The following is a 23,869-nucleotide window of genomic DNA, read 5'->3' as shown; positions in this document are numbered from 1 at the left end:
GACCTGGCCGTGTGGTGCCAGGATAACAACCTCTCTCTCAACGTGACCAAGACAAAGGAGATGATCGTGGACTACAGGAAAAAAAAAGAGGACTGAGCACGCCCCCATTCTCATCGATGGGGCTGTACTGGAACAGGTTGAGAGCTTCAAGTTCCTTGGTGTCCACATCACCAACAAACTATCATGGTCCAAACACACCAAGACAGTCATGAAGAGAGCACAACAAAGCCTATTCCCCCTCAGGAGACTGAAAAGATTTGGCATGGGTCCTCAGATTCTACAGCTGCAAAATTCTACAGCTGCACCATCGAGAGCATCCTGACTGGTTGCATCACCGCCTGGTATGGCAACTGCTTGGCCTCCGACCGCAAGGCACTACAGAGGGTACTGCGTACGGCCCAGTACATCACTGGGGCCAAGCTTCCTGCCATCCAGGACCTCTATACCAGGCGGTGTCAGAGGAAGGCCCTCAAAATTGTCAAAGTCTCCATCCACCCTAGTCATAGACTGTTCTCTCTGCTACCGCATGGCAAGCGGTACCAGAGTGCCAAGTCTAGTTCCAAAAGACTTCTCAACAGCTTCTACCCCCAAGCCATAAGACTCCTGAACAGCTAATCATGGCTACCCGGACTATTTGCACTGCACCCCCCACCCCATCTTTTTACGCTGCTGCTACTCTGTTAATTATTTATGCATAGTCACTTTAACCCACATGTACATATTACTTCAACTACCTCAACTAGCCGGTGCACCCACACATTGACTCTGCACCGGTACCCCCCTGTATATATAGCCTCCCTACTGTTATTTTATTTTACTTCTGCTCTTTTTTTCTCAACACTTTTTGTTTTATTCTACTTTTTTATTAAAAATAAATGCACTGTTGGTTAAGGGCTGTAAGTAAGCATTTCACTGTAATGTCTGCACCTGTTGTATTCAGCGCATGTGGCCAATAAAATTTGATTTGATTTGAGAGCGAGAGGGAGAGAGAGCAAGAGAGAGAGCGAGAGAGAGGGAGAGAGTGAGAGCAAGAGAGCGGGAGGGAGAGAGAGGGAGAGAGTGAGAGCGGGAGGGAGAGGGAGAGGGTGAGAGAGAGAGAGAGAGAGAGAGAGAGGGTGAGGGGGAGGGAGAGAAGAAAAAGGGGGAGGGAGTGAAAAAGACTCACAGAGTCTGAAGCCCTGGGTCTTGGGTGGCTGGTGCTGCTGCTGGTTCTCACTGTAGACGGTGGTGATGTCACCCTTCTCACAGCTGTTGTAGCAGTGGCCGCCGCTGCACACCCTCCGACACACCATGGGGGTGAAGACAATCTTGATGCGGTCCAGGTTGGACGTGAGGTTGGCCCCTGGAGCACAGCGACACACAGAGACCTGGGTGAGCAGGAGCAGCGCTGCACTGGAGAAGAGCTGCATTCTTAACGGGCCACAGACAGTCACAATCTCTGGCCCTGCTGCCTGGTTAGCCTGGGACGGAGCCAACACCACTCCCCCCCCAAAAAAATCTAATGTTCCATTTAGTGATGACAGAAATTCACTGTGTGAGTGTGTGTGTATGTGTCATACATATCATAGGGTATATGTGTTTATATTTGTTACAAAGCAGGGTAATAAAGAAATATAGAACAGAGGTATCAACTTAGGTGAAACTTTTTTTTCTTTTTCTGGTCATTACCTGCTGGCGCCACTACATTGTTGACTTGTCTGTTGTTGTGGCCATTGGTGATGGGTCTGTGGCCGTTACGACCATTCCCATTGTAATGTCCGTTCCCATTGGGCAGGGAGTTGGAGATGATGGAGCCAGTGGATGATGGGTATCGTTTGACTGTGCGAGACGTCCCAGTCCGCTGGGGAGACGAAGAGTCGGCTGGTCCTCGCCTCACTTGGGTCCTGGTAACGAGACAGACGACACCAGATCCTATAAACCTCTCTCTCAACACCAGTCACTAAACATACACCAACAACATACTGAACACCAGCATATAATCCATTTACACATGGTCAACATGTTAAACATAATATCGTACTGTATTTCTGAGAGTGTGAAAGACAAACATAGCATTATGTCTGTCTTAGGTCATAGCATTATGTCTGTCTTAGGTCATAGCATTATGTCTGTCTTAGGTCATAGCATTATGTCTGTCTTAGGTCATATCATTATGTCTGTCTTAGGTCATAGCATTATGTCTATCTTAGGTCATAGCATTATGTCTGTCTTAGGTCATAGCATTATGTCTGTCTTAGGTCATATCATTATGTCTGTCTTAGGTCATAGCATTATATCTGTCTTAGGTCATAGCATTATGTCTGTCTTAGGTCATAGCATTATGTCTGTCTTAGGTCATAGCATTATGTCTGTCTTAGGTCATAGCATTATGTCTGTCTTAGGTCATAGCATTATGTCTGTCTTAGGTCATAGCATTATGTCAGTCTTAGGTCATAGCATTATGTCTGTCTTAGGTCATAGCATTTTGTCTGTTTTAGGTCATAGCATTATATCTGTCTTAGGTCATAGCATTATATCTGTCTTAGGTCATAGCATTTTGTCTGTCTTAGGTCATAGCATTACTTAATTGATTTTATAGATGAGATTCCATATGTTTTTACATATTTTGCTTTAATTGAATCAAGAATATTATATCGTACTTAGGCGCTATAGTAATCCACTGACTCACATCTGTTGTAGGTCAGAGCAGCATGTGCATGGCTAATTAATAGAAGATTCTGTTTAGTATAAAAGGAATTTTGTCATATACGACCAGACCAAATCAAATGCTCACAGCACAAACAGCCAGAAGTGTGATCGCTTTGTTCTTCCACCAGATTTTTTATACTTCCTCCAACACTGTTTAACAGTCGGGCTGATGCCCACCACGCACTCACACACGCACGCACACACACACACACACGCACACACGAACACACACACACGTGCATCTGGATCCAAAGGGAAATCATGAGTGTTATTCACCCAATTCCTGGATGCACACCCTCCAACACACCATGGGAGTGAAGACAATCTTGACGTCCAGGTTGGACGTGAGGTTGGCCCCTGGAGCACAGCGACACACAGAGACCTGGGTGAGCAGGAGCAGCCCTGCACTGGAGAAGAGCTGCATTCTTAACGGGCCACAGACAGTCACAATCTCTGGCCCTGCTGCCTGGCTAGGCTGGGACGGAGCCAACACCACTTCCCCCCAAAATAATCGAATGTTCCATTCAGTGACGACAGAAATTCACTGTGTGTGTGTGTGTGTGTGTGTGTGTGTGTGTGTGTGTGTGTGAGAGAGTGTGTTCATGTGTGTGTGTGTGTCATACATATCATAGGGTATATGTGTTTATACTTTGTGGTATCAACTTAGGTGAAACCTAAACCTGCTGATTAAGAGAAAATAAAGCGTCCAGGAACTGGGTGAATAACACTCATGATTTCGCTTTGGATCCGGCTGCACGTGTGTGTTCGTGAGTGTGTGTGTGTGTGTGTGAGTGCGTGTGTGTGCGTGTGTGTGCGTGTGTGTGTGTGTGTGTGTGTGTGTGTGTGTGTGTGTGTGTGTGTGTGTGTGTGTGCGTGCGTGGTGGGCATCAGCCCGAGTGTTAAACAGTGTTGGAGGAAGTATAAAACATCTGGTGGAAGAACAAAGTGATCACACTTCTGGCTGTTTGTGCTGTGAGCATTTGATTTGGTCTAATTACAAACAGCAGCAGTGTGAGGGGGAGAAATTGAGCTCATGTGAGAGCTGTGGACCAGGCACATGCCTGCCCTTTCAGACCTCCTCTACCTGAGCTCTGTGAGCAGCATTACGCCACGGACGGGAATGACTTCAACCCCTAAAACATCTGCATCCCACTGGTCTGGTCTGCCACCGACCACACTGGTAAACAGACTACAAACAAGGCAGAGGGTAGACAGATCAAAGCCCTTAGTCAAGAGAACCAGCTCCTCAAAGCTGTACACCTGAAACGCTTCAAGCAATTTAAGGATTAAATGAAACCACAGATTTAGAATAACAATAACATTCATTTTTATTTATGGTTTTCAGACACAGTCAGGCACACACGAACACAGACATAAACTATGAATATGAGTCACGTGACGTCGGGAATTTCCCTCCAATTCTCACCAAACAAACGGACTGATTGTTTGGTACAAACATTGCTTGCTAAAATAGTATCGCTAGTCCCATCAAACAAATGGCAGTCTGGTTACTTTTATCATTTATTTAGAAATGTTTAGCATTGTATGTACACGCCTCCTGGTAATTGGTTTCTCCCGTTTCATGGGGTGTTTTCATTGTTTATCAGAAACGCAAATGTTTATGCTTATCATGCCTTTGTTTTCATTAACAAGTTAAGTATCGGCCATTATAAAGTAAAGTGTGCAATAGGCCTATTATTGCTGTTAAAGTGTATTATAACTGTTCATTAACAATGTAATGTAAATGGTTTATGCCAGGTGAGGGTAGGTTCGTTTAGGATGTTGCTGATCCACACCATCTAAATTGGCTGCCGGGTCCTCTATCTTAAAAAATACACACACACCACCTCAGCTGCACTGAGCAGCTGTGATGAGTGTGATTAGAAGGAGTCAGGCGCAGGAGGGTAATTCACCGAATACAGAGTTTATTCCGTCGTACACAGTTGCGCTGGATAGCGACAACAAAATACAGGCACAGGGGAACAATCTACCCCGGCAATACAAGGTACGGGTAGCTCCAACAAAATACAGGCACAGGGGAACAATCTACCCCGGCAATACAAGGTACGAGTAGCTCCGCCGAGCTACACTCAATTCACGTAAAACAATCACCCACAAGGACAAGGGGGCAGAGGGAACACTTATACACAGACTAATGAGGGGATATGAACCAGGTGTGTGTAATTGACAAGACAAGACAAATGTAATGATGATATATGGAGCGGCAGTGGCTAGTAAGCCGGTGACGACGAACATTGAAGCCTGCCCGAACAAGGAGGGGAGGCAGCCTCGGCGGAAGTCGTGACAGTACCCCACCCTTGACGTGCAGCTCCAGCAGCACGCCGACCCCGGCCTCGGGGACGGCCAGGAGGACGCGGAGCAGGACGAGCCGGATGGCGACGGTGGAAATCCCGCAACAGGGAGGTATCGAGGATATCCCTCACCGGGACCCAGCACTGTTCCTCCGGACCGTACCCCTCCCACTCCACGAGGTACTGAAGGCCCACCACCCGACGCCTCGAATCCAGGATGGAACTGACAGAGTACGCCGGGGCCCCCTCAATGTCCAGAGGAGGTGGAGGGACCTCCCACACCTCAGACTCCTGGAGCGGACCAGCCACCACCGGCCTGAGGAGAGACACATGAAACGAGGGGTTAATACAGTAATCAGGGGGAAGTAATAACCTATAGGTGACCTCGTTGATTCTCCTCAGGACTTTGAACGGCCTCACAAACCAAGGGTTCAGCTTCCGGCAGGGCAAGCGGAGGGGCAGATTCAGGGTCAAGAGCCAGACCCGATCCCCCGGTACAAAGACCGGGGCCTCACTGCGGTGGCGGTCAGCGTTGGCCTTCTGACGATGCACGGCGCGTTGGAGGTGAACGTGGGCAGCGTCCCACGTCTCCTCCGCGCGCTGAAACCAGTCATCCACCGCAGGAGCCTCGGTCTGGCTCTGGTGCCACGGTGCCAGAACCGGTTGGTAACCTAAAACACATTGGCGTTAGGTTAGTAGAGGAGTGGCGGAGAGAGTTCTGGGCATATTCTGCCCATGGAAAGAACACCGACCACTCCCACGGCCGGTCCTGGCAGTAGGACCGCAGGAACCTACCCACATCCTAATTTACCTGTTCCATTTGACTCGGGTGGAACCCAGGGGTCAGGCTGACCGAGACCCCCAGACGTTTGGATGTGAACGCCTTCCAGACCTTGGATGTGAACTGGGGACCTCGGTCAGACACTATATCCTCTGGTACCCCGTAGTGCTGGAAGACGTGTGTAAACAGGGCCTCCACAGTTTGCAGAGCCGTGGGGAGACCGGGCAGAGGAAGGAGGCGGTAGGCCTTGGAAAAGCGGTCCACAGCGACCAGGATGGTGGTGTTACCTTGGGAGAGGGGAAGATCAGTCAGGAAATCAACACTTAGGTGAGACCATAGTCGTTGTGGAACTGGTAAAGGTTGTAACTTACCCGCTGGAAGGTGCCTAGGTGCCTTACTCTGGGCCCACACCGAGCAGGAGGAGACATACACCCTCACGTCCTTAGCCAAGGTAGGCCACCTGTACTTTACGGTCAGGCAGCGCACTGTACGATCGATACCTGGGTGACCAGATGAGGGTGACGTGTGTGCCCAGTAGACCACATGATCACGGATAAGAGCAGGCACATACCGCAGCCCAGCTGGACACTGAGGTGGAGATGGATCTGTAAGTAATGCCTGCTCTAAATCCGCGTCCATCGCCCATACTACCGGCGCCACAATGCAGGAGGCCGGGACTATGGGGTGTTGTCTCTGGGCCTCTCCTCTGTGTCATACAGCCGTGACAATGCGTCTGCCTTCACGTTCTTCATACCCGGGATGTATGACAGTGTAAAATCGAACCGGGTGAAGAATAGGGCCCACCTGGCTTGGCGAGGATTCAGCCTCCTCGCTGCCCGATTGTACTCCAGGTTACGGTGGTCCGTCCAGATGAGGAAAGGGTGTTTCGCCCCTTCGAGCCAATGCCTCCACTCGGTCAAGGCTCGGACCACAGCCAACAGCTCCCGATCACCAACGTCGTAGTTCTGCTCCGCTGGGCTGAGCTTCTTAGAGAAGAAGGCACAGGGGCGGAGCTTGGGTGGCGTGCCCGAACGTTGAGACAGGACAGCGCCTATCCCTACCTCGGACGCATCCACCTCCACTACGAACGGTATTGATGGGTCGGGGTGGGCCTGTACCGGGGCTGAGGTGAACACACCCCGCAGTTTGCTGAAGGCCAGGTCAGCCTCAGCAGACCAGCGGAGCCGGGACGGCCCACCCTTCAACAGGTATGTAATGGGAGCTGCAACCATGCCAAAGCCCCGGATAAACCACCGATAGTAGTTGGCGAAGCCAAGGAAGCGTTGCACCTCCTTAACCGTGGTTGGAGTCAGCCAATTACTCACGGCTGAAATGCGATCTCCCTCCATCTCCACACCTGAGGTGGTAATGCGGTATCCAAGGAAGGAGACGGACTACTGGAAAAATATACACTTCTCTGCCTTGGCATAAAGGTCATTTTTCAACAGTCGGGCCAGCACTTTGCGAACCAGGGACACATGCTCGGCGCGCGTAGCGGAATACACCAGAATGTCATCGATGTAGACCACTACACTGTGAACAAGCATGTCCAAAAACACCTCGTTCACAAAGGACTGGAAGACGGATGGAGCATTCATCAAACCGCAGGTTATCACCAGGTATTCATAATGCCCCGTGGTTGTGCTGAATGCTGTCTTCCACTCATCCCCCTCTCGGATACGCACCAGGTTGTACGCACTCCTGAGATCTAATTTGGTGAAGAAGCGTGCCCCATGCATTGACTCGATCACTGACGGAATGAGGGGGAGAGGATAACTAAATCTGATCGTCTTCTTTTTCAGTGGTCGATAATCAATGCACGGGCGCAGACCGCCGTCTTTCTTCTTCACAAAGAAGAAACTTGAGGAGGCGGGTGAAGTGGAGGGACGTATATACTCCTGGCGAGGGACTCAGTGACGTATGTTTCCATAGCCGCCGTTTCAGCCTGCGACAGGGGGTCCTGGGAGGTACAGCGTCTACCCAGAGGTTTATCGCGCAATCCCCCGCCCAATGAGGTGGTAACTTGGTAGCCTGCGTTTTTGAAAATGCGTTCACCAAATCGAGGTATTCGGGGGGAATGCGCACGGTGGAGGTACTGTCTGGACTTCCACCGTAGTTGCACCAACGGAAACACTTAGACACCTACCCTGACACTCGCGACCACCCAGTGAGAAACCTCTGCGGCCATGAGAAGGTGGGGTTGTAAAGTGCTAACCAAGGTATACCTAATAACACAGGGAAAGCAGGGGACTCAATAATAAAAAAAAAGTGATCTGCTCACAATAAGTCTCCTGGGTAATCATGGTGACTGGTGCAGTAACTTCCTGAACAAACCCGGACCCTAATGGTTGACTATCAAGTGCTCTGATGGGGAGTGGAATGGATAGGGGAACCAATGAAATGCCTAGACGGCGTGAGAATGCCCTGTCCATAAAGTTCCCAGCTGCGCCTGAATCGACTAGCGCCTTACACTGGGGAACTACCATGTGATCGGGAAAGTAGATAGGTAGGGTACAGTGCGCAGCAGAGGGCTCTGAACGGGTGTGGGTGTTCGATACCTGGGGTGATGCGAGAGTGCCCTGCCTGCCGCCTCCAGACCCAAAAGAGCATTGATGGCGTGTGGTGTACTGTCCCGTCGTGCCACCAAAGTGGCACTGTCACTGTCGTCCTCCACTCTCTCAGACGGCAGCTCCACCCAGCTCCATCAGCTCGGGATCCGAGTCGGCCGGGGTGGGAACGGGCAGATCCCTTCCAGGATGTCCTCTGGCTGCCAGCAGGTTGTCCAAACGGATGGCCATGTCCACCAGTTGCGTGAAGGACAACATGGTGTCCCGGAAGGCTAGCTCCCGTCGGACGTCCTCCCGCAGATGACACCGGAAATGCTCGATCAGGGCCCGCTCGTTCCACCTGGACCCCGCTGCAAGAGTCCGAAACTCCAAAGCGAAGTCCTGCGCGGTCCTCGTCCCCTGCCTCAGGTGGACCAGCTGCTCGCCCGCCTCTCGACCTTCGGGCGGGTGATCGAAGACAGCCCAAAAGAGGCGAGCAAACTTCCTGTAGTTCTCCAACACGGCTCCTCCTTCGTTCCAAACCGCGTTGGCCCACTCCAGGGATTTCCCCGAGAGGCAGGAAACGAGGACGGGCACCTTCTCCAGGCATGCGCTCCTCTCCCACTGACTCCATAGTGGGTGGGTGATTTTGTGATGAGTGTGATTAGAAGGAGTCAGGCGCAGGAGGGTAAATCACTGAATACAGAGTTTATTCCGTCGTACACAGTTGCACTGGATAGCGACAACAAAATACAGGCACAGGGGAACACTCTACCCCGGCAATACAAGGTACGGGTAGCTCCAACAAGATACTGGCACAGGGGAACAATCTACCCCGGCAATACAAGGTACGAGTAGCTCCACCGAGCTACACTCAACTCACATAAAACAATCACCCACAAGGACAAGGGGGGCAGAGGGAACACTTATACACGGACTAATGAGGGGATATGAACCAGGTGTGTGTAATTGACAAGACAAGACAAATGGAATGATGATATATGGAGCGGCAGTGGCTAGTAAGCCGGTGACGACGAACGCCGAAGCCTGCCCGAACAAGGAGGTGAGGCAGCTTCTGCGGAAGTCGTGACAGCAGCTCAAGACTCAGCATGTTGCTATTCAGAGAGTCCAAACCACATTCCTGCTGCCAGCGTAACATGACCCTCAGTGAAAAGGAGAAATGGAGACAAACAGCATTTGATCCTTTAGAAAGACAACATGCACCTAGCTGACAGCTGTTGATCCAGTCATTCCTGACACCCCTAGAGACCCTCTCTGTAGGAAATGACATTGGGGAAACTAGATGTGCTTGTATCAGTCATCAATCAGCCGGGTGGTGGAGCAAGGGAGAGGTGCATGGCGGTGCGGTTGCCAGCCCAGCCCAGGTCATGATGGGTTTTTTCCATTCCTGAGTGTTTGACACCTGGCCTGCACGCATCCTGCCTCACCTCATTTCCTGGGCCAAGCCAGATGTTTTGCTCCCAATCGTAAACTATTTCCTCATAGCATGAGGTCAATGGGAGCTGCAAAAAAATGGTCAGTATAAAATTATATTAATAGGGAACCATTGCACTCTCCTAAAAGCTTGGTTGGTGCGTAAAACCTGCAAATTCAGACAAACAAAAAGGTGTAATGGGTCCTCACTCGATATAAAATGATATATCATGCCATTTTAATTAAATCAGTATCTCCCATGATAGGGACGGAGGGCCCCATTATCATCATGATGATGAAGAACAAAGACAATGAGGAATGATTGAATTAGTGGAAACAAATGTATTGAATTTCCTCTTGCCTTCCATAGTCCAATGTGTCTCATGTCGCCACTCACACACAGACATGTGTTCCTGAACTCTATGGAACAGGCTGGTAGTAATAAACCAGGCTGGTGTCTCTTAAGGCGTCAGCATGCTTCAGTTCGGCTGGCACCTAGCCGAAGTCGGCTAGCCGAACCGAACGAGTGGTCTTAAAAGACCTGCACTTGAAAAACGAGAAAAAAGCGGCAGTAGTACTGTTTGTCCATTTCGAGACGCCGTAGCCAGTATATACTTCCTCAAAATAGTCCGAATTAAGAATCATAAATGTCATACATTTTTACGTGTTTGCCGAGGAGATCTTAGTCGCGCAATCTAACAAAGATGTTTGGTGCAGTATTTCTCTATGTACATTTTTTTATGAAAACAAAACATCTCTCGTTGAATGACAACAAATACTTTATTGAAGAATTCCTACTGTTGACCAATCACTGACGAAGGGGCGTAGACTTCGGCTCCGAACTTCGGCTTACCTCCAGAAAAAATTTTGTGTTCCCGAACAGCCGAAAAAAAACCTTATCAGTCCAAAACGAACAAAAAACGTCACAAAATGTCGTCATAATATATGCACAAACTCTTCCGAACTGTTTCGGCTGGGAAGCATGCAGACGCATTTAGGCTCCGTTTAGACAGGCAGCCCAAGTCTGATCTTTTTTCCACTAACTATTATTTTGACCAATCACATCAGATCTTTTCACATCAGATCTTTTTCAGAGCTGATCTGATTGACCAATTAATGAAGAAAATATCAGAATTGGGCTTTCTGTGTAAATGCTGTGAGAGCTGTGAATAGGACTACATGGCTAACACACAGCTGAACAACTAACAACTAATTACCAACTGAATTGTCCCCCACCCTCATTAGACCCTATACTTTTGAGTACTTCGTGATGGAATTCATGTGAGACCAAATAATAATTATGTTTACCACTCAGCAAATTAAATGACAAAAGTCTGAGTGCTATACTAAGGGGACGTGTGTGCATGCGTGTGATGGGTAATGTAAAGTTGTTAGAAACATACGTTGCTTTCAAAACAAATTAACCTTGTATCCTTATTGAACTTTTAGTTTTGCACTGTCTCTATGCACACTCACAGGGCCTTACACACTCACACACACACTCACTCCATCATCTCTCACTCACACATAATATGCACATACATCTATGCTGACTCTACACACACACACCCACTCACATACAAGCTGCTGCTACTCTGTTTATCTTATATCCTGTTGCCTAGTCACCTTACCCCTATACATACAGTTGAAGTCAGAAGTTTACATATACCTTAGCCAAATCACAATTCATGACATTTAATCCTAGTAAAAATTCCCTGTCTTAGGTCAGTTAGGATCACCACTTTATTTTAAGAATGTGAAATGTCAGAATAATAGTAGAGAGAATGATTTATTTCAGCTTTTATTTATTTAATCACATTCCCAGTGGGTCAGAAGTTTACATACACTCAATTAGTATTTGGTAGCATTGCCTTTAAATTGTTTAACTTGGGTCAAACGTTTTGGGTAGCCTTCCACAAGCTTCCCACAATAAGTTGGGTGAATTTTGGCCCATTCCTCCTGACAGAGCTGGTGTAACTGAGTCAGGTTTGTAGGCCTCCTTGCTCGCACACGCTTTTTCAGTTCTGCCCACAAATATTCTATAGGATTGAGGTCAGGGCTTTGTGATGGCCACTCAAATACCTTGACTTTGTTGTCCTTAAGCCATTTTGCCACAACTTTGGAAGTATGCTTGGGGTCATTGTCCATTTGGAAGACCCATTTGCGACCAAGCTTTAACTTCCTGACTGATGTCTTGAGATGTTGCTTCAATATAGCCACATAATTTTCCTTCCTCATGATGCCATCTATTTTGTGAAGTGCACTAGTCCCTCCCGCAGCAAAGCACCCCCACAGCATGATGCTGCCACCCCTGTGCTTCATGGTTGGGATGTTGTTCTTTGGCTTGCAAGTACTCCCTTTTTCCTCCAAGAACGATGGTCATTATGGCCAAACAGTTCTGTTTTTGTTTCATCAGACCAGAGGACATTCTCCAAAAAGTAAGATTTTTGTCCCCATGTGCAGTTGCAAACCGTAGTCTGGCTTTTTTATGGCGGGTTTGGAGCAGTGGCTTCTTCCTTGCTGAGCGGCCTTTCACGTTATGTCGATATAGGACTTGTTTTACTGTGGATATAGATACTTTTGTACCTGTTTCCTCCAGCATCTTCACAAGGTCCTTTGCTGTTGTTCTGGGATTGATTTGCACTTTTCGCACCAAAGTAACGTCTCCTTCCTGAGCGGTATGACGGCTGCGTGGTCCCATGGTGTTTATACTTGCGTACTATTGTTTGTACAGATGAACGTGGTACCTTCAGGTGTTTGGAAATTGCTCCCAAGGATGAACCAGACTTGTGGAGGTCTACAATTTATTTTCTGAGGTCTTGGCTGATTTCTTTTGATTTTCCCATGTTGTCAAGCAAAGAGGCACTGAGTTTGAAGGTAGGCCTTGAAATACATCCACAGGTACACCTCCAATTGACTCAAATTATGTCAATTAGCCTATCAGAAGCTTCTAAAGCCATGACATCATTTTCTGGAATTTTCCAAGCTGTTTAAAGGCACAGTCAACTTAGTGTATGTAAACTTCTGAACCACTGGAATTGTGATACAATGAATTATAAGTGAAATAATCTGTCTTTAAACAATTGTTGGAAAAATTACTTGTGTCATGCACAAAGTAGATGTCCTAACCGACTTGCCAAAACAATAGTTTGTTAACAAGTAATTTGTGGAGTGGTTGAAAAACGAGTTTTAATGACTCCAACCTAAGTGTATGTAAACTTCCGACTTCAACTGTATCTACCTCCATCACTCCAGTATCCCTGCACATTGTAAATATGGTATCTGAACTGACCCTGTATATAGTATGCTTACTTACTTACTTATTGTGTTTTTCATATTTCTTCTTATTTCTGATGTGTTTTTTTCTAGTATTACATTGTTATTGATTATTTCATTGTTTGGTTTTGAGTTTGCAAGGAAGGCATTTCATTGTACTTGTGCATGTGACATAAACATTTGAAACAAATTAAAATATATGCCTTCACCCCTCAGAGTTAGAATACTGTACACTGCAGGTAGTGGTGAGATCTGGATGAAGACAAGGACTGGTCTTTACTGTCTTAACAAAGTCCCAGCAAGACCTGCTCTACTTAACAGCATCATCATTGTAAAGAAATCAAAACTCTGGCGGATCTCAGAGGACCTTAAACACACAAGACAATCTGTGTTCAAACCTGAAGAAAGCCCTGGGATGATGACAACTGACAGCAGGGAATCATTCTGAGCGAGAAGCTTTCGTTCGTCATTCCACATACTGTATGTGGGAGACAATTAGAAGTTATCACGTTTGGGAAATCACTAATCACTGTAACAGTCTAGCCTGCTTGGTAGAAAAACACATATCGTACCCCAAAGCATTACACTGTAGGCCTATAATTATTATGGCAAGGGGTTGTTATTATGTTCAAACCCATTTCAGCATTACGACATAGGCATAACATGTCTTGTAAAAAGTGACAGGCAATGTGATTGGCTGCTCCTACCGTGCCATTTGACAATAATAAGAGAGGGATCAGGGGCCAATTAGGGGGCAGTATCGCCCCATGCTGATAGTACGGTCCAATCAAAACAGAGGACAGAACCAGGAACTGAAGCAGAATCCCATAAATCGAGTTGTTGATAGCTCTCAATGACATAACCCTGCCAAGCAAAATGGTAGGCATTCTTTGAAGAGGGGGGTATAGTAACCGATGCATCCGTTGTGACATTCTGTGAGGCAGCTTTGTTATGCTGCCAGGAACAGCCAGATACTAGGGGGCTCTCAAAACAGATCACTTCTGCTAGTGGTGCCCGTCAGAAACAGCAGCTCTCTAGGCTAGGCCCCAGGCAGCGCTTGCATTCATCTGATGGTCCCAGATCCACCACCACCCTGCTCCACCCCCCACCACCTAGACCCACCCCACCACTACCCTGCTCCACCCCCCACCACCTAGACCCACCCCACCACTACCCTGCTCCACCCCCCACCACCTAGACCCACCCCACCACTACCCTGCTCCACCCCCCACCACCACTACCCTGCTCCACCCCCAACCACCTAGACCCACCCCACAACTACCCCACCACTACCCTGCTCCACCCCCACCCCCCCACCACCTAGACCCACCCCTCCACTACCCTGCTCCACCCATTCAGAAACATCAAATACCGTCACATACTGCCAAAAATGAGAAAAATATTGCGATATGATATTTTGGCCATATTGCCCAGCCCTAATCTCAAACGAAACCCTTAATCATCACGGGCCTACTGCACATTGTCAACCTGGAAAACATGCAAAGTATATTCATAGTTCAGTACAATACAGGGCATTCTTTAGCATCTTCCAAAATGCTGTCTGATCACTGCTAATCGACACTAAATATATCATAAGTCAGTCAGTTAGAGACTAATGCGTTTCAATAACAGAATCTTGTTTCGTTGGACTTGGAGTGCCAGGTGGCCTGGAAAGATGCACAGGGCTTTTATACAAACAAAATAATAAGAGAGGGATCAGGGGCCAATTAGGGGGCAATATCGGCCCATGCTGATAGTACAGTCCAATCAAAACAGAGGACAGAACCAGGAACTGACGCAGAATCCCATAAATCGAGTTGTTAATAGCTCTCAATGACATAACCCTGCCAAGCAAAATGGTAGGCATTCTTTGAAGAGGGTGTTATAGTAACCAATGCATCCGTTGTGACATTCTGCGAGGCGGCTTTGTTATGCTGCCAGGAACAGCCAGATACTAGGGGGCTCTCAAAACAGATCACTTCTGCTAGTGGTGCCCCCAGAAAGAAATGTGGCATGTCCCCAGGGCCAATCTCTAATGCCACAACTAATCACCAGAAGAATAGCTCACTCTATCATGGCAATATTAACCCAGTGATTTTTTTTTCTCTTTATTTACACAAAATGCTTAAAGATGGAATCCGCAGTAGGGGGAAACAGCTCCACTGGCTGCCCCACCACCGCTGTTATTGTTTTTGTTGCCAAGCTGAGGAGTGTCACGCAGCATGGTAAAAAAAAAAAAAGCTGTACATATTATGCTCTTTAATTGCGCGTGCAATGATGTCCGAGGGGAAAAAACTGTGTCCGTTGTTTTGAGTAACTTCTTTGTTGTTGGGTAGCTTAGTGGGTAAGAGCGTTGTGCCAGTAACCGAAAGGTTGCTGGTTCTAATCTCCGAGCCGACTAGGTGAAAAATCTGTCGATGTGCCCATAAGCAAGGCACTTAACCATAATTGCTCATGTAAGTCGCTCTGGATAAGAGTGTCTGCCAAATGACTAAAATGTCAAATGTTGTAATATCGCAAACGGACGTGGCTGTTTCACCATTAAGGATTCCAGCTTTACTGGCTCCATTTACCTCTTTCCAAAAGTGATCCTCGTCCAAAATGCTGTTATTGCATAACAGTCGCTCGCAATTAGCAGAAATTTGAAGGCTAATTGGCAAATAGGAAAGTAAATTATGGTAATCAAAGATCAAGTGGAAATCCAAGTTTGTACATGTTTATCTCATTATGAGAAAATATAAGCGAGAGAACTTCACTTCACTGCTAAAGATTGAATAAGTAGATCATCAGACTAATTTGGAGGAACAACAGTAAACTGGCAAATGGGCTAATTGTTATTGAATTTCACAGATTGTGGCTTCAACAGTGATAACGTTGTACTAGACAGTCATTGTAAACACCCTTTTTTTGGCAATTAAAGTAGAGACGATTTATGGGTGTATTGTGAGAATGCGTTTGAACAGTGAACTTTGTAATTCTTTACTGTAAGCTTCCCACTGGCCACACTATGTCATTTCAACGTGGATATGGGTAATATTTGGTTGAGACATTGACCAATTACAACTTATACTCACCCACTCAAAAAGAGCCAAAAGATAGTTGAATTTCCAATGTGTTATCACTATGCTTTCAACCATTTAAAAGCACAGCGAAGTTCAAATGGAAATACAATGTCAGATTCATGTGTTATCGCTGTGCTTCATCTATTAGCAGAATCAAATGACCTGGATTGCAGTTGAGATTACATTAAAAGTACATTGTGCATGTGATCAATGCTGTTTAAGATTCTGTGTGGGTTATTACAGCAATTGTGAAAATCTCCACAGACCTGCAACGACCATGTTATCTTGAACATGCACACTTTATATGATTACATTAGAAGATTTATAGTTACAGAAACCTCAAAATGTGGCCATGGATGTTACACATTTTAAAGTTTGTATGATAGCCTTAATTTTAAGCTATTTACTGTATTATAAAACTAAAATTGAATTGTGTTTGGTTGACAACGCAACCAAATATCAACATTTAAAGGAGATGTAGGCAATGTCCCCTCTAATTTTTTTAGGCACTGAACAAATTTCAGGTCTGCTGAGGTTAAACTTGAATGTTGTGAAAATTCTGTGAAACTTCTGGCGCGTGTTTACTGTGAACACTGAGGCTGTACCCGCTTTAAGTTACAGTTATAACAGTGGCCAAGTAGGCTACTGTGGCTATTTGATCATAATGTAGGCCTATCAAAGTAGCCTACCATAAAAAAACTATGGAGAAAATGCATCCCATAACATTTTAACATGGAAATAGCTGTTCTATCATTCAGCCTACAGTAGCAGCCAATGTGTGGTGGTCAATGTAAGCTTACATTCCATGAGACCTTTTAAAAAAACATGTAAGGCTTGACATTAACCTGTTTATCCACTTGTCCTTCAGACAAGAAGTTAACTGAAAATGTTGTTTTTTTATGCAAGAAACCACTTTACAAAATAAAAGTCATTATTATTCCCATACCATTATTATAGAGAATCAGACAAATTATGCTACCCTCTGCCTATTGGCTACTTAGCTTATTTCAGCCTGCCTCAAAATACAACACTGCCCCTTTAAGACAAGCTCTTTACCTGACATGCTTTTCAAAGGTGGCTAGAAAGGCACACGTTTTGTGCTCTTGTAGGAAGCAACCACTTCCCCATTGCTGACTAGAAATTAGCTATAACTGGGCTTGAAACTTGAAACGTAATAACTCACTTACTAGCAAAGAATATGAACAAATGTACACACGTGGCTACATGCAGCTCTTGCTTTGATATCAAAACAAGCGCATCTACTCGCGACCACTCACGGTGTAAACAAAGTCCAGGTCAAAGTGAATGGTACATCCAGTGGGGAGAACAAGTATTTGATACACTGCCGATTTTGCAGGTTTTCCTACTTACAAAGCATGTAGAGGTCTGTAATTTTTATCATAGGTACACTTCAACTGTGAGAGACGGAATCTAAAACAAAAATCCAGAAAATCACATTGTATGATTTTTAAGTAATTAATTTGCATTTTATTGCATGACATAAGTATTTGATACATCAGAAAAGCAGAACTTCATATTTGGTACAGAAACCATTGTTTGCAATTACAGAGATCATACGTTTCCTGTAGGTCTTGACCAGGTTTGCACACACTGCAGCAGGGATTTTGGCCCACTCCTCCATACAGACCTTCACCAGATCCTTCAGGTTTCGGGGCTGTCGCTGGGCAATACGGACTTTCAGCTCCCTCCAAAGATTTTCTATTGGGTTCAGGTCTGGAGACTGGCTAGGCCACTCCAGGACCTTGAGATGCTTCTTACGGAGCCACTCCTTAGTTGCCCTGGCTGTGTGTTCGGGTCGTTGTCATGCTGGAAGACCCAGCCACGACCCATCTTCAATGCTCTTACTGAGGGAAGGAGGTTGTTGGCCAAGATCTCGCGATACATGGCCCCATCCATCCTCCCCTCAATACGGTGCAGTCGTCCTGTCCCCTTTGCAGAAAAGCATCCCCAAAGAATGATGTTTCCACCTCCATGCTTCACGGTTGGGATGGTGTTCTTGGGGTTGTACTCATCCTTCTTCTTCCTCCAAATACGGCGAGTGGAGTTTAGACCAAAAAGCTCTATTTTTGTCTCATCAGACCACATGGCCTTCTCCCATTCCTCCTCTGGATCATCCAGATGGTCATTGGCAAACTTCAGACGGGCCTGGACATGCGCTGGCTTGAGCAGGGGGACCTTGCGTGCGCTGCAGGATTTTAATCCATGACGGCGTAGTGTGTTACTAATTGTTTCTTTGAGACTGTGGTCCCAGCTCTATTCAGGTCATTGACCAGGTCCTGCTGTGTAGTTCTGGGCTGATCCCTCACCTTCCTCATGATCATTGATGCCCCACAAGGTGAGATCTTGCATGGAGCCCCAGACCGAGGGTGATTGACTGTCATCTTGAACTTCTTCCATTTTCTAATAATTGCGCCAACAGTTGTTGCCTTCTCACCAGCTGCTTGCCTATTGTCCTGTAGCCCATCCCAGCCTTGTGCAGGTCTACAATTCTATCCCTGATGTCCTTACACAGCTCTCTTGTCTTGGCCATTGTGGAGAGGTTGGAGTCTGTTTGATTGAGTGTGTGGACAGGTGTCTTTTATACAGGTAACGAGTTCAAACAGGTGCAGTTAATACAGGTAATGAGTGGAGAACAGGAGGGCTACTTAAAGAAAAACTAACAGGTCTGTGAGAGCCGGGATTCTTACTGGTTGGTAGGTGATCAAATACTTATGTCATGCAATAAAATGCTAATTATTTACTTTAAAATCATACAATGTGATTTTCTGGATTTTGGTTTTAGATTCCGTCTTTCACAGTTGAAGTGTACCTATGATAAAAAATTACAGACATCTACATGCTTTGTAAGTAGGAAAACCTGCAAAATCGGCAGTGTATCAAATACTTGTTCTCCCCACTGTATCCATATATGGCAATGGTCTATTTGCATATAGGGATACTGCAGCTCTGATTGGTTATGGCGCACCGGTCTGTGTAGAGTATGGGCCTGAGTTGTGCGTGTCAATGCAATAGAATCCTGCTCCGATGTGTTCTGCCTACAAGAAAATCACTTGCATAGTTTGTTTTGTTTTCAGTATATTGCATTGAAAGTGGCTAGTATTGCGTTGATTCGATCACAATTCACACAGTAAAGGGAAACGTTGATAGTGTTAACTAAAGGGGAAAACTAGAAAGTTGAGTGAAGTTCAATCTCGTGCTTCTCTGCAGCGGGATGATATTTCTTCTGCGCGGCAGTCCCGGAGGAGCTGCGCACACGCGCACAGCTTAGAGGGAACATTGGATGTAGGCCTATCTACTGCTTGCATAGTTCCATCTGAGCCACTGGCTTAATCTCATTCTTTAACTTGTATTTTTGGTTGAGTTGGAGACGTGAATCCAACATATTATTGTTCACTTCAGTTGTCGACAAGTTAATAGGCTATTTATTGTATTTCAAAAGTGATATTGAATTGTGTTTGGTTGTCAACGCAACCAAATATCAACATTTGAAGATGTATCTTCTGCTTGGATAGTTCCATCTGTGCCACTGACTTAGTCTGGTTTAATTCCAGTTTGTCGCTAAAAGCTTGGCACAGAATGGAGTTTCTCCCATTCTTCTCTGCAGATCCCCTCAAGCTCTGTCAGGTTGGATGGGGAGCGTTGCTGCACAGCTATTTTCAGGTCTCTCCAGAGATGTTAGATCGGGTTCAAGTCCGGGCTCTGGCTGGGCCACTCAAGGACATTCAGAGACTTGTCCAGAAGCCACTCATGTGTTGTCTTGGCTGTGTGCTTAGGGTCGTTGTCCTGTTGGAAGGTGAACCTTCACCCCAGTCTGAGGTCCTGAGCGCTCTAGAGCAAGTTTTCATCAAGGACCTCTCTGTACTTTGCTCCGTTCATCTTTGCCTCGATCCTGACTAGTCTCCCAGTCCCTGCCACTGAAAAACATCCCCACAGCATGATGCTGCCACCACCATGCTTCACCGTAGGGATGGTGCCAGGTTTCCTCCAGACGCAATGCTTGGCATTAATTTCAAAGATTTCAATCTTGGTTTCATCAGACCAGAGAATCTTTTTTCTCATGGTCTAAGAGTCCTTTAGGTGCCTTTTGGCAAACTCCAAGCGGGCTGTCATGTGCCTTTTACAAAGGAGTGGCTTCCGTCTGGCCACTCTACCATAAAGGCCTGATTGGTGGAATGCTGCAGAGATGGTTGTCCTTCTGGAAGGTTCTCCCATCTCCAAAGAGGAACTCAAGAGCTCTGTCAGAGTGACCATCGGGTTCTTGGTCACCTCCCTGACCAAAGCCCTTCTCCCCAGATTGCTCAGTTTGGCCGGGCGGCCAGCTCTAGGAAGAGTCTTGGTGGTTCCAAACTTCTTCCATTTAAGAATGATGGAGGCCACTGTGTTTTTGGGGACCTTCAATGCTGCAGAAATGTTTTAGTACCCTTCCCCAGATCTGTGCCTTGACACAATCCTGTCTCGGAGCTCTATGGACAATTCCTTCGACTCATGGCTTGGTTTTTGCTCTGACATGCACTGTCAACTGTGGGACCTTATATATACAGGTGTCTGCCTTTCCAAATCATATCCAATCAAATACATTTACCACAGGTGGACTCCAATCAAGCTGTACAAACATCTCAAGGATGATCAATGGAAAGGGTCTGAATACTTACGTAAATAAGGTATTTCTGTTTTCCCTTTGTCATTATTGGGTTATTGTGTGTAGATTGCTGAGGATTAGTTTTTTATTTAATCAATTTTAGAATAAGGCTGTAACCTAACAAAATGTGGAAAAAGTCAAGAGGTCTGAATACTTTCTGAAGGCACTGTATGTACATACACCTTCCTGATATTGAGTTGCACCACTTTTGCCTTCAAAACAGCCTTAATTCATCGGGGCATAGACTCTACAAGGTGTCGAAAGCGTTCCACAGGGATGCTGGCCCATGTTGACTCTAATGCTTCCCACAGTTGTATCAAGTTGGCTGGATGTCCTTTGGGTGGTGGGCCATTCTTTATACACACGTGAAACTATTGAGCCTGAAAAACCCAGCAGTGTTGCAGTTCTTGACACAAACCGGTTAGCCTGGCACCTACTACCATACCCTGTTCAAAGGCACTTCAATATTCTGTCTTGCCCATTCACCCTCTGAATGGCACACATTAACAATCCATATCTCAATTGTCTCAATGCTTAAAAATCCTTCTTAAACCTGTCTCCCTTTCATCTACACTATTGAAGTGGATTTAACAAATTACATCATTAAGGGATCATAGCTTTCACCTGGATTCACCTGGTCAGTCTATGTCATGGATAGAGCAGGTGTTCTTAATGTTTTGTATACTCAGTGTAACTACCTCAATGACCTCGTACCCCTGCATATCACCTCAGTACTGGAGCTCACCGTATATTGTCATGTTATTTTTTACTCGTTATTGTTATTTGTTATTCACTGTGTACGTATTCCTCGTGTCACTATTTCTATTTTATCTTTAACTCTGCATTGTTGGAAAAATACCCATAAGTCTGTTGTTTTCGAAGCATGTGACAAATGTTTTTTAAATATTTGTTTTTTGAATGTCCATAATGTTCCAAAAAGGAACAACCGTGAAACTAGAATACATAGGAACCTTTCCAGACTGTCCGTCAAGATGCTATCATCTTTCTGTAGAATGCAATCCTCTGAACCTCGCCATTCAAAATAGGATTTCATATCAGATAAGCTTTCAAATTACAAGGTTTGATCAGCACACAGGAATTTAAACATGGCATTTTCAGAAACAATGTTATTTTTAAATTATCCATGTTCACATTAGATCAGGTTTGAAATAATTCTACCCCATCTCCATCAACCCACATCTTATAAGAAAACTGATACATGTACATATATCTCTTATTTGTCTGGAAATTCATTGTAGATTCAGTTGGGTGGTTTGGGAAGCAGTGAGAAGAGAGGTGGCTGGGGGTTGTGAAAGCATTAATCTTCTATTACTCACATAGCAGCACAGCTGCCCCCTCAGTGGTCAACCACAGCTCCAGTGGCAGATCTCATTTCCCTGGCTTTTTTCTAGAGACAATTCGCAGTGGGTGCATTGAGGTCTCTCTGTGCTCCTTTCAATAAGACCTCAAAGCTTGACGCTGAACAGGCTATAATAAAGATGATACCCTGACAGCACTGGGCTTATTTCATGTATTGTTGTAGCTTCTTCCTCATGGCAACATGGACAATTCAGTGAGCCGCGGAAACGTTGGTGTTCATTGGAAAACTTAAAATAACCCAGGAGTATCTGTCACATCAAAGCCTGACCTATAATTATAGCCTCTGTGAAGGTTTAATCTGTGGTGGTCAGTCGTGTAAACCGGGCTCTACGTATTTGCTGGGTTGTGGTGTAAAGTGAAGGCTTGGGGAGAAAAAAAACATTGGCCTGTTTTCAGAACTGGCGCTGAGCTGTTGCTCCTACACTGTAGCTTCTCTGTATGTCAACCAAACATTACATCTTCATCCAAAAATGTCATAAAACCTTATCAGTTGTTCCTTTACAGACAGGCTTTAGCGATTCATGTTTATTGACATCTGCCTCGATCTTACTTCACGGGATGTAAGAAGACAATGTCCTCATTATCAATTTACCATGTAGTAACATTTGACCAGATACATGTGGATTCAATCAGGAGCGAGGACACAGGGGGACACGAGGAGCGTTCTCTAGCGAGCTCTCATTACAACATTATCCAAAAGCCTTTTTGTATGGGAGCAGCAAAAGAGCAGTTGAGGAAGCTAACTGAGGGTTTTATTGGAGTTTCTCCCTCTCCTGGCCGCAGATCGGCACCACATTAAAAAGCGCCAACAAACTGTTAAAATAAATTACACATCGCTATGCAGATAGAAACTGTACCACTGACCTCCATGTTGGAAGCAGCCTGAACAGTGATGTTGAACATCTACCATGGCTGCACTTCAGAGAAAATACCTCCCTCTATCCCCTGTAATCCACACACATTCTCAAACCCAGGACGACTACAATTCAAGTAACAAATCTTACAACACATGTCTATGTGTTTTTCCAATGTTTTTGATGAATCCCTAAACAACCCTGTCTCCTGTAATTAGATGTTACTCTGAGGTATTTTCTCTGGAGTATATGCATGCAACCAACCACACTGCACATTAGTGCTATTGTTGGTCCCATCTCATAAGAAAAAAACACCTGGTTAGTGGACATTGTGTTCTAACCACAGAACAGGGGAGAGTGCTGGGTCTTCTCGTTACATAGTTGCACAGGGCCAAACATCAAGCCCAGATTGGCCTATTGTGCTTTGATAGCATCTCGAGTCATTATGGCTTGGCTAATTGTGGCTCCTGGCAGATTATTTTCCCCTCATGAAAATCTGGGTGCGTCACAGAGCGGATCACACCAGCCGTAGATGCTGGATTAAATCATGTTCCCCCTGTCTAGCCTTCCAGGAATCCTGTTGGTAGCAGCCGTCGCCTGGGCACAATGAATTAGAAAAGAGTTAGATTAAATCAGTGAGATGTATTGAAGTAACTCCATGCCAACTCCTACCTCAGCCTTTATGTGCCGCAGGGGACAGGGCTTAAATCAGAGGACAAACTGTGCCTTCCAGAGGTAGGAGAGAGAGCACAGCACAGTCCTATCTCCTCTCCACAAGGTACTATAATGGGTTTGATTTAGGTGCTAACCACATAGAACTGTAACCCTTTTACTTCATTTTTCAGAATATACTTTTTCTAAACTTGATTCCAACAA

The 23,869-nt window shown here is 45.8% G+C and overlaps 1 protein-coding gene across 1 annotated transcript in view; it reads right to left on the bottom strand.

Moving 5' to 3' along the window:
* Window positions 1-23,869, bottom strand: part of LOC121539749 (latent-transforming growth factor beta-binding protein 2-like) — a 157,378-nt gene that overhangs the window by 87,472 nt on the left and 46,037 nt on the right. The window contains exons 4-5 of the mRNA XM_041848457.2: window positions 1,669-1,883; window positions 1,166-1,342 (exon numbers count right to left, since the gene is read on the bottom strand). Of these exons, the coding sequence (XP_041704391.2) occupies window positions 1,166-1,342; window positions 1,669-1,883 (392 nt within the window). The remainder of the gene's footprint in view (window positions 1-1,165; window positions 1,343-1,668; window positions 1,884-23,869) is intronic.

The sequence above is a fragment of the Coregonus clupeaformis genome, chromosome 25, assembly GCF_020615455.1.
Source record: "Coregonus clupeaformis isolate EN_2021a chromosome 25, ASM2061545v1, whole genome shotgun sequence".
Taxonomy (NCBI): domain Eukaryota; kingdom Metazoa; phylum Chordata; class Actinopteri; order Salmoniformes; family Salmonidae; genus Coregonus; species Coregonus clupeaformis.
This window is presented reverse-complemented; position numbering and strand designations above follow the sequence as displayed.